Here is a 14,914-nt window from a genome sequence, read left to right as displayed (position 1 = left end):
CTCTGAGTAATAACCATGACTGACATTGATAGAAACTTCCCAGATGGATTTTGTCTGTTACTGGATGTTTACTTGTCAAATCTGATACACCGCCTACAAGATTTAAGGCTGACAAACTCAAGAGGGATATCAAGAACTTTGTATGTCTGCACACAAAACCTAAAATACTGCAGTCATTCAAATGGACAAAAGAACGCATTCATCTTTATTTTAAGACACACTTTTATTTGATTATGCGAAAAGTACAACGTGTTGCTACACAGCAAGCCCTCATGCGTGGAATGAACAAAGCATTTACTTGTACAGCAGTTGTCTTGAAAACAGATTCCAAGCCTGATCATCTTTTCTCTTGCTATGATTTTGGCTAGTCTGGTACATATACATATACATATACATATATATCTATATCTATATCTATATCTATATCTATATCTATCTATCTATCTGTCTATCTATCTATCTATCTATCTATCTATCTATCTAGATAGATAGATAGATAGATAGATAGATAGATAGATAGATAGATAGATAGATAGATAGAGATAGAGATATAGAGATGGATAGATATATCTCAAGTTACACTTCTCTCATATATTGCAACTTTTCTGTCTTCTTTTATAAATATGTGTGTCAAAGCAACAAGACATTAGAGAGTGAGTACATAGATAAGCGAGGAACAGAAAGGCAGTGGATGTCTGTGTGTAAACTGATTATAGTCTGCTGGAGACTAGTTTATCCTGGCGGAGCCGGTGAAAGAGCACTGATGTGGACCTGTGGTGAGAACGGCAGTGAGACAGCTGAAGCTCCTTCCACTCACGTTGTTAAAGTACTGCAGTGGAGGAGCTCATGCAGATACCTGCTAACCATTCCTGTGTTCAGTCAGAGAGCGGCAGCAGTTCAGATTGTCTGTTACATATCTCATCACATTTACAAACATACATGTACAGGATGCAAAGACAGAAATACAGGCCTCCATACATACAAACATACACAACCAATCAGAGACTGGTTACCTTACTGTATACATATAAATATTATCTGTAAGATATCTGTTCTGCATATGTTATTATCTAAATATGACAAACATTTTCAAGAACAACTGACAAAATCTACAACCAATAGACTCATCCTAAAACATAAAGCTAATAGTTAACATTATAAATGATTCCAAAGACAATCTTGTGTTGATGGTGCTACAGGATAACAGCAGCGAGAGACTGTCACAGAAAGGCACGGGAACAGACAAGAGCACTGAGGGAATGTCACGGTCACAACGGAGTACAACAGGCTTAAGATTGATCTTCAGGGCACAAGATTGATGTACATAATATAGCTCTAAATGTATACCTCCCCCCCTTACCCTGTCATATAGCTAACTCTAATTATTATTAATTTCTTAACTTGTTCTAATAGATTTTTTTCAGATAAAATTCATCATCTTTTCTGAAGGCAGTCAGAGAGCCAGTGGAGTTGCCTCAGTTCTCTGCTGGAGTCTCTTTGGCAGCTGCTGCAGCTGAAAGAGGTCAAGGACAAGTGAATTATTTCAAGCACAAATGCATAACCTTCAAAATTCCTGCAGTCACCTCTGTATACATATTCAAATGAACGTGAATGGTTTTTTTTTTTAAGAAATATGCTTATTGTCCACCATTTTCAGCACCAGACCAGCAAATAGATACCCTTTCATGCGCTAGATGTGCAAGCTGTCTCAGTAGTCATCACATATATATTACTACACAACAGTATTTGCCTTTATTAACAGATTGTGGGTTGCATTGTAGCATTTTTACATTTGCTGTGAAAAAAAACTGTTGAAAATGATGAGATGAAATACAAATCAACTTTTAGAACGGAGAAATTTAGAACATTATGGGAAAAGGCCCTTTTAAAACACGTTGACTTGTCAATGGAGGAAAAGCACAATTAGAATTAGCAACATTAAAGATGGCAGCATTCAGTTTGGATGAGCCTCAGACGATTAATGGAATGTTATGTCAATGTTGTTTTTTCCTGCTTTGATCCGTCAAGATGTCTGTAGTGAAAACTGCCTGCTGGTAATACAGCACCCCTGACATTTCACTGGCTTTATGTTCTCTCTCTCTCTCTCTCTCTCTCTCTCTCTCTCTCTCTCTCTCTCTCTCTCTCTCTCTCTCTCTCTCTGTGTCTCTATCTCTCTCACTCAATCACACACAAACATGCACACACATTTTATCTTGCTGTTGTATATAAAGAAGGGACTTCAATGACAGGCATCAGTGAGTGTTTACTGCATTTAAACTACAATTACCTACTTATGTACTCAACACACTAAAAAGTAGTAATTAGACCCCTCCATACACACAAACACACTCATATATACATACATACATACACACACACACACACACACACACACACACACACACACACACACACACACTTTGACTTTCAAATATTGTCTGGGTCAAGGTTAGTTGCTCCACTCTCAGTTCTGTTCTTTTCTAATCTTCTACACAACAGTTTTAGACACTTTCTTCTTTGTGTATCAAATGTAAATATAATCTATTTACAAAGTAAACTTGACAAAGTCACCCAACAGTGGTTGACAGCATGCTCCAAAACTGCAGTAAAGGAACAATGCAGGCGAATATGGATGTTCGCCATTATAAATTACCTGTTACAGTCTAAAGCAATGCTTACCAGTTGATTTTCAAACAGTAATTAAGTGAAGAAAAATATATGGTTGGCATGGGCATATGGGAACTCTTTTAATGCTGTGGAAATTTGGTCAGAAGTAATATAATATACTTGTACTTGGCCACATTCAGCTAATTTCCAGAGCAAAATTTGGCAACTCCCCAACAGACACTTATGGATCAATCACTGACATACAATTATGCATATACTGTATGTCATAGGTGAGGAAAGCTGACAGAGAGATGAAACCTGCTTCTTACCCTTTGAGACAATCAAGTTCTCCTCCTGTGTCTCCTCATCTCCAGGGACCCTAAAGAGAAGATCCACAGGTTGTCATGGAGACCAAATCATGTCGTATTGTATAAAAAGGTCTTATACAAACCAATCTCTTTTTATTTTCATTCAGAGAGAGACTCAATATACCTTGGTTTCTGATTGATACTGCAGCGGCATCTTCGACCTAGAAAAAAGAGAGCTAATTAGCAGCCACAGGTCTGACTGGTTATTAACTGAGCCATAAATTAATGGTTCAATATTACCTTCCAATAAAGATACAATTAAAACATACACTTTGATGAAAAAAAGGGAACTTACAACTTACACAGTGTGGAAATTTAATAATGACACACTAAATGGTTAATCATTTTTCTAATTTGACTGAATTAAATCTTAATTACATTGAATTAACGTCCACAAACATAAGATAGAAAACACACACACACACACACACACACACACACACACACACACACACACACACAGGTTAACTTACTGAGGATGAGAAGAATACCCAGCGTGAATAACACCACAGCAAAAGCCAGTCCACAAATCCTCAGGCTTTCATAGTCTACAGAAGAAAAGATGATATAGAAGAAAACAAAAGAAGAGAAAAGAAAAGAAAAACCAACTCACATCTGATTAATGTGTCATTTAGGGCAAAGACTTTTCTGTATATATTGAAAATGTCCAATAGCTACATAATGTCCTGTGTTCACACAGAAACACAGGTTTTCAGCTCTTACCATAGACAAATGGATTTTCAACTTTCTCCTTGCCATCTACAAAAACATAATGGAGAGAATAAAAAACAACATGTTGAAGCTCTAAACTATCTGTTGAAAAGGTAATCAAACCCTCAGTGCTTGTGGTGGCAACATGGATTGTCATTGGATCATTGATTCTGCTCATGATTTCCAGAAACAGTCAAAAGAGTTAACCCCTGTATCCGTGGGGAGTATACAGTATGTGGAGTAAGACAACAGTGATTCTCTGTTGGCTAGGAGTAAAATAAGGGAGAATGTGACTTCATTCCACAGCACACTTAGAATTGGCCTGTGCACTAAAGTTGACCTAACCTTCTCTATTTCTTTGCCATTTCACATCAGCCATATTTCCAGAACCTCTACTATAAGTTGTCATGCACAGATATGATAGAGGACGAGTTTACATTTTCACAAACAGTGTTTTACTCTTTTTATTGATCCAAATACACTATCGATGTTACCCCAATCAAGCAGAAGTCAGGTCTAGTAAGTACTGACCCTGGCTAGAGGGGAGCCCTGCAGCTACTGTATGTCTGGAACCCCTCAAATCTAAATCCACTATGAGACAATAGAACATGTTCTACATGCCCTTTTGCCACCTGACAGTAACAAAGCTCCTGATTGATTCTTTAAGTTGATGACCCCGCTAGCAACACAAAGAAGTAGAAAATGTGTCTCTTAAACACAGCTGTAAGAGCATCCATCCATCTATCCATCCATCCATTTTCTATGGGGGGGGGGGGGGTTATCCCAGTTGACACTGAACGAGAGGCAAGGATGTGTTGCCAGTCCGTGGCAGGGTCATCAGGAGCAATTAGAGGTTCAGTATCTTGCTACCAGGATACTTTGACATTGGAGCAGCATGGCTCAGAGGTAGAGTGGCCATCTAGCAACCGAAGGGTCGCTGGTTCGATCCTCACTTCCACCGGTGACCACTTCAAAGCATCCTTGAGCAAGATACTGAACCTCTAATTGTCCCTGATGGCCCTGCAGCAGACTGGTGACCCATTCAGGCTGTACCTTGCCTCTCTTTCAATGTCAGCTGGGATAGGCTCCAGTCAGAAAATGGACGGATGGATGGATACTTCGACGTGGTCAGCAGGGTAAGTAAAGTTCGAACCAGCGACAGCCACTCTACCTCTTGGCCATGCCGCCCCCGCTGTAAGAGCAGTTATTGCAAAAAGAGACAATAACAAAAATTGACAAGGAAAAAGCAGAGAGAGGATATTGTTAGGCAATCGTCAGATTGGATATGCCATTTGATGATATCACATTTTGTTACACTGATTAAACAGCTCAACTTTTGAGCTTGTGAGATACGTATGGTCTTACCAGGCTAGTAACTACTGGTGTTGACCCATGTAATATTTCTGTTACTTGTTGTATTAATGCTATAGATTTCAGTGTGAAAGGGTGGCACAGTGGTGCAGTGGTTAGCACTCTTGCCTCACAGCAAGAAGGTTCTGGGTTCAAGCCCTGGATCAAGTACAGGGATGTGTGTGGAGTCTGCATGTTCTCCCTGTTCCTGCGTGGGTTCTCTCTGGGTACTCCGGCTTCCTCCCACAGTCCAAAGACATCAAGAGGGGACGAGGCTGATTGGATACTCTAAATTGACCGTAGGCATGGCTGTGTGGGTGAATGGTTGTCTGTCTATATGTGTTGGCTCTGTGATGGACAGGCGACCCGTCCAGGGTGAACCCCGCCTTTCACCTGAAGGCTGTTGGGATAGGCTCCAGCCCTCCGTGACCCTTAACAGGATAAGCGGTAGAAAATGGATGGATGATGGATGTCATTGTGATATAATCTGGAAGCAGAGTACACTCATTTATTTCACTCCTGAGCCTGAGGCATGACCCCCATTACCTCAAGTGTCAATGGTACTCACTCTGTGCACTGGGGTCTGTTACAGCTGAGACATATGGAGGCGCGGATGTCAGTCACAACAGTCAGGAAGTGAAAGGAAAAAGAGGCAGAACACAGGAAAATTAAAAGGTGATTATCTATCTATCTATCTATCTATCTATCTATCTATCTATCTATCTATCTATCTATCTATCTATCTATCTATCTATCTATCTGTCTGTCAATCTATCTATCTATCTATCTTTCTATCTATCTATCTATCTATCTATCTATCTATCTGTCTGTCAATCTATCTATCTATCTATCTATCTATCTATCTATCTATCTGTCTGTCAATCTATCTATCTATCTATCTATCTATCTATCTATCTATCTATCTATCTATCTATCTATCTATCTATCTATCTATCTATCTATCTATATAGAGTGTGTATCTTAGTTAGTGTTTGTGTCTTACATGTAATTACACACCACATACACACCCAGCCAGTGTCTGTAAAACACACACATATCACCCTCAAGTAGTAACTGATGTTAAACTACCAGCTCACACCCTGACAGTGTGTTTTCATGTAAAGTTGCTATACCTGCCACTACACTCCCTCCCAATGGACAGTTTGTGTGGGCTCATGTTTGGGTTTTGTGAGTCAGAGGGCACTCACCAGCCATACACACCAGGAGTGAAGAGAGGAAGAGCAAAATAGTTTCCATGGCAACTGTTGACAATGTGTAATAAAGAGAAGGGGGTGAGGTGGGGTTGAAAGAGACACAATAATTGCTTAGTTTTACCATCTCCTGACCTTCACTAATCAACATTCCTACAAGACATAAAGTATACATGAGCTTACATAAAATAAGTAGTGTGTGACAGTTGAAAAACAGAAGCAGTGGTACTCCAGAAACCCCTGGAGTTTAGAAAATGAAAAGGGCCCGAGGATATAGTTTTTTATCTTGCATAACGATCACAGCTTGCAAACACGTCCTCTTTTCCTGTCAGAGATTACGTCTTCCTCCCCATGGACATCACACAACCTTGGCCTATTTCCATGTGTGCACATACATCAATATTCACTTATAAAATAGTGCATGTTCAACTCATTTGTAATGGCTTTGGGAAGAAGCCCAATTATTTTCTTTTTTTGAGTAGATAAGTCAAAATATATAAAGCCTATCTACAGGACAAAATTTTCAATTTTCCTACTCCCTATCTACGGCAGGTTCTACATTCATTAAGGTTTTTATCATGTTTTGTCAAATGGAGGAACTTGATTGACATCATACACTTTGTGCTAGTTATGTCTGAAATTCTACACTTTAATGGACAAATTCATTTTTTTCATTGATAGAGAAAGAATAATGTGAGAAAAATTAATAAATATCTACACACTTCTACTACCACTTTATCTGACTGATTTTTCAATAAAATAATATCCTGAGCCCTTTTGATCGGACAAATGCAGAACCGATGGGAACAACAAGACATAAATATATCAAGATCTATAAAAGATCCAGAGCAAACAAAGTACTTCGGTAATGTATTAAATGTCAAGGTTTCAGGGAGGATTGAGAATAATGGTACAATGGGCTTAAAAATCGGGATGTAATTTGAAGGCATGGGCTGTCTGGAGAGATACGGTTTGACAGCAATAAATTAGATGAAGCATGTGAAAGCCTCGCATTGAACAGAACAGAAAGTGACAACGCTGCTGTAACATACAGAACATGTTTGCTGCACAAATCATGAATAATTCTCAATCAAACCTGCAAGATCCAGATATGTCATCAAACCACTGTCACTCCAAGTCTGAGAATGGGCCATCCCCCTGCCTGTATGTCTGTAATGATCTGAGCCCACTCATGTCCACTTATGTCCATCTGTCCTTAAGTGTATTAGCAGTACAGGACAAAGTGCACTTAAATGAAGAGCGTCAATTAAGTATTAGCAGACTGTAGCATTCTTGCCTGTCGTGCGTCGGTGCTTATTTGATTTATAAACCCCTGATTCAGATTTGAGCAATACTCTGCAAAGTCATAGCACAAATTTGCTGCTGTTTATGAAATATTGGGATACAGGCTGGTAATTACAGAATGGGGGTACTGAATGTCAATCAAGAAAAAGCTTTTAATCATTATTTTAGCTTCCAAATTGACATGTTTGGAAAAACACCTCCATAACTCAGATTTTCAGTGAGCGCAGAGAATATTTACGCTTCTACACAGTGAAAGTGGGATAGAAGCATAGCTATTACCAGATGGGGAATTTATAGGTATGTTGAGTTTAGGATGGATCACTGGAAGTGTGATATAATATTCATAACTATGTATTCAACTGTGAATATCTCCTGAAAGAACAAATTGTGGTGTGGTTTAGTTAACTTTCAGAGGGACCTTTCAGGGCTCGAGACGCCTACCAAAATGATGGCATGTATGACCTTTTTTTGGGAAGTGTGTGAGTGAATTTTTTTACCCAGTGGCATTTGTGCTGGTGAATGATCATTATTATTTTGTTAACATGTGAAACGTTTGACATTTCAGATTAAATTTTTCCTTTTTATTCCATTGCAGGCGAGGCATTTCTACCCCGTACTATGCATTCCCCTGTCGGCAAGGCTGTGTCTAATTCTGGATTCAAGCCGATCATGTCAGTCCTCTGCACAGGTTCCACCTGCTTTAACCGTCCAGCTTTGTGAACTTGCTCAGATTCCGCTGATTGGGTTGTTGTCTTTCTGTTTGCAGGCTTGTATCACGTACACATAGAGTACATGGTCACAATGTGTCCCTTTCTGACAGTTTTTATGATCGTGGTGTTTTATTTTGAAAATTTACCGAATTCACTATGTCATTCATGCGGGACTTCCTGTCTGGATTGATCCCTGTGCAAATTGATGCACCTTCCATCAAAAATAGATTTTCCACTTGTTCCACATATAGCAGGGCACCGCAGTGCCTCTGGTAGAAATTGCAACATTTAATACAATAGCGGTCAAACTTCCGGGTTCCATGATTGGACGCCTCTGTTTATTCACATATGCTCCTACATCACGTGCATCCTACACTGCGCAGAGCTCACATGGCCATCCAGTGCAGGGCTCAAATGGCCATCCAGTAAATAATTTTGTATGTCAAGTTTTGAGGTATTGTCAATGTTCAACTGAGGTATGTCAGTTAATACAGCTATTTCTCAACAAGTAAAGTCACTGATTAATACTATGCTGTAACCAAACCATATTGCTGCGCAACCAACTGAAAAGTTGGTAACACCAGTCCTGCCGATGGAAAAGTTATTCTAGAGTCCTGACTTCATATCTTTATAGGGATCAGGTTGTCTTACCACATGTAGCATCTGCAGTAGTGGAAAACTAATAAAATACAGACATGCTGAATTCTGGTGATGTAGTTGTTTCTCCGGCTCATCCTCCAATTTCGTTTTGTCATACTTGATCAAATTTTATAAATAACTTATTTAAGAGTTGCCCTTTTAAAACAAGCAGGAGAATGTTCTAAAATTTCTCACTATTCTAGTTTTTTCCTTCACGCGTTCTGATGATCACAATGAGTAGAAAGAACAGACATTATGAGGACACATTGAAGATGCAGAGGAGGGACAAAGTGACAGGGAAAAAGAACAGGCTGATACCAAAAATAAACTGGATATCTCCCATTACTACGGGAACGAAACATTTTTGAAGGTTTCTTATACATTTTGAGCAAAAAACAATTACCAAAGTCCTTTTCTCTGTTTTCTCTGATCATGTAGTAGCAATTTTAAAATATATGCACTCCACAGACAGTTTAGTTTTACGAAAAGACCAATCATTCTCGCGGAATTCTACTTTAAGGTTTTCTATCCCACCTGTAATGTGTTTATGTGCACATACGAAAAGACTGTATGATATAATAAATACTACAATATAGAGAATTTATCCTTTAATAAAAAAAAATCTGTTTGAAGTCTTTCTTCAAGGTAGAGGATGATAGTGCATTCAGAGTGGCACTTGTACAAATTAGTTTTACCAAACAAAACAGTGATGAATGATGAGATATGACAATATATTCTTGGAAGGCATGTCTGTCACGTCTTCAAATCTTGAAGGAGGCTTTTTTTTTCATTTATCGTAGGTGGTGACTGATATCTGTCCCTTTACATTCACTTCAGACACAAACAAACACACACTGATCCAGCTCAAGTGCATCAAATATGTCATTTTTCTCCTCACAGCTTGATAGCACTTCCTTTTTTGAAGTGGAAGAGATGTGAACCGAGTTTTACCTGTGACAGAGCATTCAATATTTCTTCATCAAGCATTTTAACTTTGCGTTGTCCTATCAAACACTATGCTTGCTGAAATGAACAACATAGTATTGTCAAAGATCGGTAATGCTCATGTGTAACGTTTTTCGATGCAGTGCTAAATCAGTGACCATGCTTTTTTTAAAATTCTCAGTAAAGATACTGTATCATAATCACACTCACCATTATGAGACAAACATAGCTTCACTGGCTATGAGATACCTTAATATCTCCCTTCAGAAGCAACAGCCTTGACCCTGCTCCTGCTCCTCTAGACTCTCTGTCTCATGTTTAAATCACCACATGCTGACGAACTGGAGGGAAAACCTCTGAGAGGAGGAAGTGCAAGAATGGCCTATCGGAGCTAGTCAGGCTTTGATTCTTGTGGCACTAACAATACTGTAAATGTATATAACGGTTAAAGCCTGATTGGATCATATAATTGGATTAGTGTCATCATCTCAGTATACAAAAACTGAACAGCAATCCATTTATTCATGGAAATATGTCTGCCTTTGGAACAGTGGATGACTGGTTCACCCTTTTAGAAGGTTGCTGTCAGATTTCCTTCTGGCTCAATTTTTGTGTCATAAAGCAAGTGAACCAGCAACAAGTGATGTCCCTGTCCAATATTGTATTAAATTAAAAGACTAAAAAAGAAAAAAAAAAACTAAATCTGAGAAAGTACAGTTTGCCTGGTCTGAAGTGCAGCCCACCACATGATACCTCCTCTGAGTGTGAAGCAGGAGATTTCTTGGGTAAAGTCTGCAGTGTAAATTCCCAAATATTTTATCAATATCTGTAAGACTAAGACAAGAATAATTCCAGTCAGATTATTTTATTAAGGTATTAATCCCGCTAACATGGAAATTGGTCTTTTTTCTAACATCATGTCAATATACTGAATGCTCCTGTTAAAAAAAAAAAAGTCTACAAACGATTGATTTAAAGCTGAAAGCTCATGAAGGAGAGTGTTAAACTGTGCATCGGAAAGTGATTCACAATGACTGTTTAAAATGTACCTAAATCATTTTTAACACCAACCTAAACCAACAATACTATAAGTAATGGTTTAATAGATAGATGAGGTAACAATCGGACACTACTACAACAGCAATGGTAGATCAATGGGAGGCTAATGTAGGGGTAACATGTTGGAGGGAAACATGGAGCACTGGCTGTTGAATGCAGAGAGGAAGGTGTGATGCAAAGCGTCTGGCGCCCTTGTGTCTCTTCAGGCTAGAAGACTTATTAATAGCACAGATACCACCTAAACTGTGCAGGGTTAAGTGGCTCTTCGGACAATCTCCACTGATTCTTGAGGAACAAAACGTTTTGTGGGTTTAAAGGTCAAACAGTCACCCAGACTCGTTCCTGCCTGTCTACTTTGGCTACAACACCTGTCCTTCATTTTCAAGAACAAGAAAATTTCCATTTCAAAGATGTTCTACAACATTTGTAAGAATTCCCTCAAGGTTTGATAAGTCTTATATTACCCAAAACTGGGAATATTTGTTATTTTTAAAATTAGCACACTTCATCAGATGAAGTTTCTTTTTTCACACTTTGACAAAAATTTCACACATATTAAAATACATTGTATTATTGTAGGCAGTGGGAGCTCGCTGGATAATGGATGAGATAGTGAGAAATAAGTATAGTGTTTAACAGAGAAGGAAGACATTCGAGCCCACATCACTCAAACGCTCTCAGATGGTTGGGATGGACCGGCAGAAAGCCCAGGAGAAAAGAAAGTAGGCAGTGGGCTCGCCAATTCTTTTGACAACAGATGGTGTCACCTGTGTCACACAGAGCTGTTAAATGGGGCTACATACGTACAATATACACACTTATTTATAATTCACGCTCCAGCCAATGCTAGAACAGTTAATATGTGTGACTTTATCTGCTACTTGGATATACGATTATGTCTCTCTTCCCAACTGGATTTTAAGCAGCTGAAGGATAACAACATTGTATTATTCTAAGTAACTGTTGATTAGTACTTTTGTGAAAAGTTAAAAAAAACCCTCATATTTTCAAGGTCCAACTGTGACCTCTAACCCCCCCCCCGCCGATTATCCGTCATGTGTTCAAGTGGCGGTGAGACGAGGGGTTGCAAGCTGCACCTTCACCATTAGATATCACTAGAGCACATGCACTGGCTCTTTAAATTGGTTTGTGTGGGTGAGTGTATGTGTTGCATACTGAACATGTTACAATTGGAAATAAAATTGTCATAGTCCTCTGCATGCACAATAGATATAAAGTAAGATTATTAGGGCCTGAGCCCGGAGGTACTCTGGGGCGAAGACCCTATTATGTTTTTTATTATTTTTGTTAGTATGTGTAACTGAAATATGGCTTATAAAGTTTGTGTTCATACGTGTATATTGTTAGATCGTTATTTAGTTCATTCCTGTTAACTTTGAGAAAATGAGCTATGCAGGGAATCGGGTGATTAAAATTGACATCAAATATTTCATCCACCTTTTTTTTTTGTTGTCATAATGTTGTCATAAATAGACAGGAAGATAAACATCATGGAGCTCGCGATGGCAGTGAAAACTGCTGATAACAAAAGAGGGAAAAGGAGATTAACAAGAGGATCCTCGGAGAACGCGTACCACCTTCTAGGTGACATCATTCAATTTGGATCCGGTTTCAGATTGAGATTGTTCTTCGACCTCCGTTCTATCTTCCACGCCGTTTGATCAAAATTCATCAACAACTTTTTGAATTGGCCTGCTTTTAAATCAATACCGGTGATCACTTGACCTTCCTCTTCATTATTCATGTGGCTGAAGGGGTGATTTTTACCAGACATGACAACATGGATTAAGTACTCTAAATAAGATGATTGTATGGGTCAAGTGAGCAAAATATCTTCATAATTGCTTACCACTTTGTCTTTTACCTATACACTATCTTCACAGATCTGTTGCTATATCAAGTTCCTGTGTCGGTATCCCCTTTGTCTGAGAAGAGAGGGTGTATCTGTGTATAGAGGACACAGAAATAGAGGACATGGAGTCGGTTTTCTGTGGGGACAAGAAAGGGGGAGGCATGAAGACAGTGAGAATGGGAGATGAGCATACAGGGACAGACACTGTCTGGCATTAGAGCAGAGGTGAAGAGACACTTGGGAGACAGCAAATGGGAATGGCTTTCTGTTGTACGGTAGCAGCATTTTCCGTATAAAATACACAGTGCATTAAGAAGAAAGGTCAGAAAATGTGGCAAGGCAGACGTTGGAGCAGTAACACGGTAAAATAGATCAGGGCAGAGTGTTAAGCAGTTACTGAGACATAAAAAAATGATGATCTAACCTTTGATACCATGTTACTTGGCAAGTCTCAGGCATGTTTAAGAGCAGCAAAACTACAATTTGATGCCGTATTTGATGAATTAAGCTGAGACAAGGTCAAACACCAGTGTAGCACCCATTTTGTCTTTTTACTGAAGACCCCACCCCTCCTTAATTATGTCCCTAAAGTGTGTATTTTAGGATCCTGTTTGAGCAGAATGACACTGTCATATCAAGGAGGACAACAATCTTCTATAACTGTGTGCCTGTTCTGTTTGGGATTTTTTTTTTTTTTTTTTTTTGGTGGCTATTTTGTAAATGAGACAACTTTAATGGCCAATATAACTTGAAGTATACATCTATATTTCAATACCAACTAAAATGTAGGGCAGTTAAATAGGTCACAGACAGGGTTCTACAACCATCTGTGAAAAAGTACCCTATAGCTCACCATTCCTAATGATGTTATATCACCATGACAACATAGTGTCCAATTATCTCCATGGTAACTGTCTCCTGCCTAAATCCTGGCACCAGACGTGAAGTCCGCCTATGAAGGACTCATATAAAGACACAAGGACAGCAGTCCTGTCGTGAAGGGGTGTGGCTCTGAGCAAATAGCGTTAATGTGTCGCATAATTCAGTCAATGTACATCGCAACACATAAAGAAATAGAACATGGGGTGAGCATGGTCCTACATTTCATGCTTTTATCACCTGTGTGAGTTGCGCGACGACAGAAACGACGGACCTCAAAAATAAAAATAAAAAAAAAACAAGAAAAAAAACGCGCTGGTCGCTTCTCCATTATGATGTGAGCGCGCAACCTACATGACACAGTCAGGCTTCACGTACTCGCTTTCATCGACAGACTCAAAATAAGCAATCGCTCCATATAATTCAACATCCCTGTGAGACCACCGTGCGCGTTTACGTCTCCAAACCTGTGGCTCGGAACAGCAAAGCGAGCCGTTGTCACCCCCGTTATTCTCTAGATCTAATTATAAGCGTGTATCATCCTTCGTCAACGATCTGTTATTTTGTTGTCATCCCAGGATATTCCATTAAAGCGAGGTGGTCAGGTTTTCTCCCACACGTTTTTCAGGCGCTGATGCTTTTTTTTTCTTTTTTTCCCCGTTTACTTGTATATATTGTAACAGCGAGGTTATTGCGATCAGTGCAATAGACACACCCTCGAGGTGGGCAAGTGATAAATATAATGGCTCTCTAAACGATATTTCTCTATGAACAAGATCACGTCTGGCAGTGTTGAACACGTCGTTCGATGAAAAAAATGCATTTAAAGTTTCGGTGATTCACAGAAAATGGCACAATTTAAATGGATTACGAAGAACACGCAAAATAACCTCACATACATGAGGAAAAAATTCCAAGATTCCCTGTTGATTTTCATGACAGGTAGATTCTTTGCATTTTTACAGATAAATTCTGAATACTAACATTTATAAGACATTAAAAATGCATGCGTGTCAACTTACCCCTTCTTACTTTAGCTGACCGACGGTCAACAAATCCACCCACAATATCTACTATCACTCAGTTTATAAGCTTATAATTCTCATCTGTCAATATGTGCTCACTGTTCACATCCACTCGTCCTGAAAAAAGATGTAATAGACAACAATGTGACTCCTCCAATGCTTGTTCAGTACCTTAATACTCTCTCTTTCTCTCTCTCTCTCTTTCTCTCTCTCTCTTTCTCTCTCTCTCTCT

The 14,914-nt window shown here is 39.1% G+C and overlaps 1 protein-coding gene across 3 annotated transcripts; it reads right to left on the bottom strand.

Moving 5' to 3' along the window:
• Positions 1-222: 222 nt before the first annotated feature.
• fxyd6 (FXYD domain containing ion transport regulator 6) lies at positions 223-14,913 on the bottom strand. Of its 3 annotated transcripts, none has more exons than XM_086215180.1 (9): positions 14,680-14,913; positions 12,776-12,914; positions 6,245-6,298; positions 5,605-5,628; positions 3,699-3,734; positions 3,449-3,523; positions 3,100-3,136; positions 2,937-2,986; positions 223-1,513 (listed from the first exon to the last, which is right to left on the bottom strand). In XM_086215180.1, the coding sequence occupies exons 3-9, from the start codon at positions 6,291-6,293 to the stop codon at positions 1,476-1,478; spliced, it is 309 nt and encodes a 102-aa protein (XP_086071306.1). In that variant the 5' UTR covers positions 6,294-6,298; positions 12,776-12,914; positions 14,680-14,913; the 3' UTR covers positions 223-1,475. The 3 variants fall into 3 exon arrangements, with proteins under 3 accessions (XP_086071306.1, XP_086071308.1, XP_086071307.1); XM_086215182.1 differs by having other exon boundaries at positions 12,776-12,870; XM_086215181.1 differs by lacking the exon at positions 12,776-12,914.
• Position 14,914: the final 1 nt, after the last annotated feature.

Source organism: Aulostomus chinensis, chromosome 10 (assembly GCF_037954235.1).
Source record: "Aulostomus chinensis isolate RoL2024-O1b breed Wild chromosome 10, RoL_Achi_v1.0, whole genome shotgun sequence".
NCBI lineage: Eukaryota > Metazoa > Chordata > Actinopteri > Syngnathiformes > Aulostomidae > Aulostomus > Aulostomus chinensis.
This window is presented reverse-complemented; position numbering and strand designations above follow the sequence as displayed.